General features: G+C 36.2%; 1 protein-coding gene across 1 annotated transcript in view; it reads left to right on the plus strand.

Moving 5' to 3' along the window:
* Positions 1-2,946: 2,946 nt before the first annotated feature.
* Positions 2,947-5,031, plus strand: part of TMEM144 (transmembrane protein 144) — a 30,481-nt gene continuing 28,396 nt past the window's right edge. Inside the window, 1 exon segment of the mRNA XM_015568562.1 lies at positions 2,947-3,110. Within this exon segment, the coding sequence (XP_015424048.1) occupies positions 3,002-3,110 (109 nt within the window). The 5' untranslated portion in view covers positions 2,947-3,001.

A 5,031-nucleotide genomic window follows, 5' to 3' on the forward strand; every position in this document is an offset into this window, starting at 1 on the left:
ATTAATGAAGATAGTTTAATAGAATAGCAGTGGACATTTAAAAGTAAAAATTAAATCAGATGCTTAAACCTCAGACAGAAGGTAGGGGAGGGTGGGGGGTAAGGGAGAGAGATCAACCAAAGGACTTGTATGCATGCATATAAGCATAACTAATGGATATGGGGGGGGAGGGTGGCAGGGGGCATGAGTTGGGGACTGGGAGACAATAGGGGATAAGGACTCATTTGTAATACCTTAATCAATAAAGGAAAAAAATGTTAAAATAAAAAAGTCTTTACAATAAAAAAAAACCTGTTTTAATCTGAAGTATATTAATTTAATTTAAAGTTTATTTAAAAGTAATTTGAGATTTAATGACTCAACAGGTTTGCACTGAAAAAGAATTGAGTGATGTTGCTAGATAAAGTAATATTGCTATTCTTTTCCACAAAAATTTCATGGATTTAAAAAGAGGTAGACTGTTCCTTAGAGTATTGCCAACCCGCACTGAAAACACATCACATGCTTTCCAAAAAGTACCAGAGCCGTGTGCAATAAACTTCACTTAGCTGCAGGAAACAACTTTAAGTGAAGTAACATTGATTAATGTTCATTCAACAGTCAAAATACAGCTCTTGTCCTCTGATTAGCATTTCAGATTATTCCTTCAATGGAGTGAGAACTGGGAGGTTTAGGTCTGTCAATAGTCTTTAATAGAGCCATCTTTTCACTAAAATAATTTGCCACTTTTGAAGGTTTGACATTCTCCTCTCAATGAATGTGCTTATAAAGGTTTAATTTCACTTTGCTTGTTTTAACTAAAATAAAAAAGTGGCTTCTTAGCCAACACCTCATCTTGTATCTTTTTAGTCCCATGACATTCTTCCTGGCACTTCCTACACCTGTGACGTATTGGAACTGTTTTATCTTAGCAAAAGTTCACCTCTGCTTGAACCTTGAGCAGTAGCCCATATAAGCTTTGCAGGGGTGAAACTTTCTTTTTGCCTAACATTAAAACGACTCTTTTATTGGAATAGTGTTACTCTGTCAGAATTTAAATCTTCCTCAACTTCATCCCCGTTGAGGATGCTGTCTTACCAGCTGTGTTTGTGTTTGTTGTTGTTGTTGTTGTTTTAAGAAAGCACACACAATTTCAAATAGCTATTTTTCTTACTAAAATTCATTCAGAAACTTAGAAGTTATCCTTGTTTTCAGTTAAATTATCCATAATAATGCCTAGGAACATGTATTATAGGTAGCTGTATATTTAATGTTCTCTATGCAAACATGTAAGAAGAAATACCTGGAAAATGAAATACAAATAAAAGAGTAATATAAAAATCAACCGAATGGTGGAACGACCAGAACGACTGCTCAGCCAGTTGCTATGAGGCACACTGACCACCCCCAGTCCCTTCCCCTTGGCCTCCCTCCTTCGGCCGGCAGGCTCTGATCGCCCAATGGTGAACAGGGAACTGGGGGTGGGTGGCGGCAGGTGGGGCAGGGCTGGCTGCCAGCAGCCTGGGAAGATGGCCCTGATCACAGGCCAGGCTTACGGTCTGTACCCGTGCACGAATTTCATGTGCCGGGCCCCTAGTTTTAAAATAACTAGGAAGGTGATTTCAGATGTACTTTATTCAATACATATCCACAAGAAGTTATTACTACAACGTTACATTTGGAGGGGGAAAAGGACTGGATTATCCTCTTCCATTTCAGACAGCTTACATGGTGAAGTGAACCAAAAAGTCAGTGTACCACATATAAACTCAAGATGGCATTGTGGGAAGACTCTGGTTTCCTCCTGTGATAAAATGACTCTTTGTGTTATTTTTTTTCCCCTCATGTAGCTTGTACAACTAAAAAGATGAATTATGTTTATTAGCCTTTTCCAAATGTTACCTTATGAAAAATGCCTGATTCTTGGCTCTTTAATGGTTGAGGTCTTTTCTTCATAGGAGGACCAGAACTTTTTAATAAGCTTAGCAATGTTATCCAATCGAACTTATGTAATGAGGGAATGTTTTGTATCTACACTCTCCTATGTAGTAGTTACTGGCTATATGTGGCTACTGAGAATGTGGTTAGCATGACTGAGGAACTGAAATTTTTTAAACTTAATTTTAATTATTTTAAATGAAATTTAGTTATTCTTATGTGACTAGTGGCTACCAGATTATACAGAGAACTGCCAGCTTCCTCACATTGTCCTGGACTGACTGATAATATTGTACAACACACCACTGCTAAACATATACTTACGGATATTCCTGAAGAGTGACTCTTCGAGGACCTAAATCTTGAGATTTAGGAGATTCTTGAAGAGATCTTTAGAAGATTATTCTATCTGTTCAGTTTATTTTCTAAGCCATAAGATATAAAGGTTTATGAACTATTTAAATTACTAGACACTGGGGGTACTACTGATGAAGAAAAGTGCATTTATCTATAGCAGATCCTGAGTATGTAATAGTGATTCAACCTACGCGTGCCTAGAAGCTGTGTAGGAAATATAACAGGCTTTTGCTTGTTAAGGCACTAGTAGTTCTGAAAGTCTTCAGACATGCTCTCTCGTTTGCTTATCACAACAACCAGTTGAAGTAAACAGAGTCCTAGTCTACAATTTGTTTATTATACCCATCTACCTACACAGAAGAATTTTTAATAATATAATAAAACTGTACCTAAATATTAGAAGAAGTGAAGCTTTCAAGCTCTGAAGACAGTTGCTATTTTTGATTGTAGATTAGAGATCAAAAAGTTTTTTTATTTCAAAAAATGAATAAATGACCATGGAGTATGAACATAATATCTAATTTCATAATATCCTAACTCTATTATCTGGAAGAAGGACCCTGCGCATACTTTTAAAAAACTCGATGAATAGCATCTATTGATCAAAATTTGTTCACATATTCACAACTTCCTCATTGTTTAATTTTTATATCTTCTATTTCAGAAGCTCTTGAAAATTGCATCAAGTCTAAAGTGAACCAGCTCACTCTCAGGCAGAACTATAGCCATGAGCAACAATGGAACAGACCTAACCCTTGGTTTCATCTCCTCTTCTGTAGCCATCCTTTTGTTTGGCTCAAACTATGTACCACTTAAAAAATATGATACTGGTGATGGTAACTCTTTTTCCTTCATTGTTAACCTTAAATTATTTTTAAATACAAAGTTTTCTCTATTTGGGTCTTTTAAAAAAATGATGGCTACAAAAATAAATTTTGTTTATGCTGGCACCAAATGAATAAAGCTTAAACTAAATCATTTAATAATTCCAAGCCAGTTATCTGAGAGTTAGTATAAGATAACCTTAAGGTTGTGTTTCATGGTAAAGCTAGGATACTGTCAGGAAAGCTTTTTAGCCATATCTGTTATGTTTACAAAAGAAGAAAGTCCATTCTACGAATAACACGGGTTTTGAAAACACAAATTTCCAAAGCAATTGAGAGAATAGAGAACAATTTGAGCATAACATGAATTTTGTGTTTGCTTATGTGCAATTTTGACTCTGACAAAACACAGCGAACACAGAACACTGCATCTAGATGGATAAAGATGCATAGTAATGCGCTCACATCCTATCTTAACTCCAAAGGAAAAGAACGGCTGTGGAGGGGAAAGATTTTTAATTTTATGGTCTAAGTTGTGACATAAAGAACCTGGGAGATAATGCATCTGCTTTCTAATAGGTGTTCACCATCACTTCAATTCCTTCTTCTGGCTTTAATATAAAAGGCAGGTAGATAAAAACAACCACCAGCTCCCCCAGCACCACAACCATCCTCATCTAGTGTTAGAACATTCCATCCACCCACTTCACACTAACTTACAAGCTGTAACACTTCCGATGTCTACTTCCATAAACAAACTTCAGGTCTTTTTCAAGTTGAGCCACATTTATGGTAGCATTTATGAATTTCTTAACCACATGCCCAGTGCAAAACTGTACTATCATTTTTAGCAAGTTTCTATCTTTTTTTTCTAATATGTTGATGAAGTTTTTGTGTTGTACCCTAGCCCCAATTTCCCCATTAGCTCTGAGATTTCTATTGCATGATTTTGCATAGTGCAGTGACTTTTAGAAATGTAATGTCACATTATAGTAGAACTGGCTAAAATGTGAATTTTAGGGAAGAAGCAATGGTTGTTTTTATCTACCTGCCTTTTATATGAAAGCCAGAAGAAGGAATTGGAGAAGTGATGGTGAACACCTGTTAGAAAGCAGATGCGTTATCTCCCAGGTTCTTTATGTCACAACTTAGACACCCAGTGCAAAACTGTACTATCATTTTTATCAGGTTTCTATCTTTTTTTTTATAATATGTTGATGAAGTTTTTGTGTTGTACTCTAGTCCCAATTTCCCCATTAGCTCTGAGATTTCTATTGGTGGAGGGGAAAGATTTTTAATTTTATGGTCTAAGTTGTGACATAAAGAACCTGGGAGATAATGCATCTGCTTTCTAATAGGTGTTCACCATCACTTCAATTCCTTCTTCTGGCTTTAATATAAAAGGCAGGTAGATAAAAACAACCACCAGCTCCCCCAGCACCACAACCATCCTCATCTAGTGTTAGAACATTCCATCCACCCACTTCACACTAACTTACAAGCTGTAACACTTCTGATGTCCACTTCCATAAGCAAACTTCAGGTCTTTTTCAAGTTGAGCACATTTATGGTAGCATTTATGAATTTCTTAACCACATGCCCAGTGCAAAACTGTACTATCATTTTTAGCAAGTTTCTATCTTTTTTTTCTAATATGTTGATGAAGTTTTTGTGTTGTACCCTAGCCCCAATTTCCCCATTAGCTCTGAGATTTCTATTGCATGATTTTGCATAGTGCAGTGACTTTTAGAAATGTAATGTCACATTATAGTAGAACTGGCTAAAATGTGAATTTTAGGGAAGAAGCAATGGTTGTTTTTATCTACCTGCCTTTTATATGAAAGCCAGAAGAAGGAATTGGAGAAGTGATGGTGAACACCTGTTAGAAAGCAGATGCGTTATCTCCCAGGTTCTTTATGTCACAACATAGCCA

Source organism: Myotis davidii, unplaced genomic scaffold (assembly GCF_000327345.1).
Source record: "Myotis davidii unplaced genomic scaffold, ASM32734v1 scaffold392, whole genome shotgun sequence".
NCBI lineage: Eukaryota > Metazoa > Chordata > Mammalia > Chiroptera > Vespertilionidae > Myotis > Myotis davidii.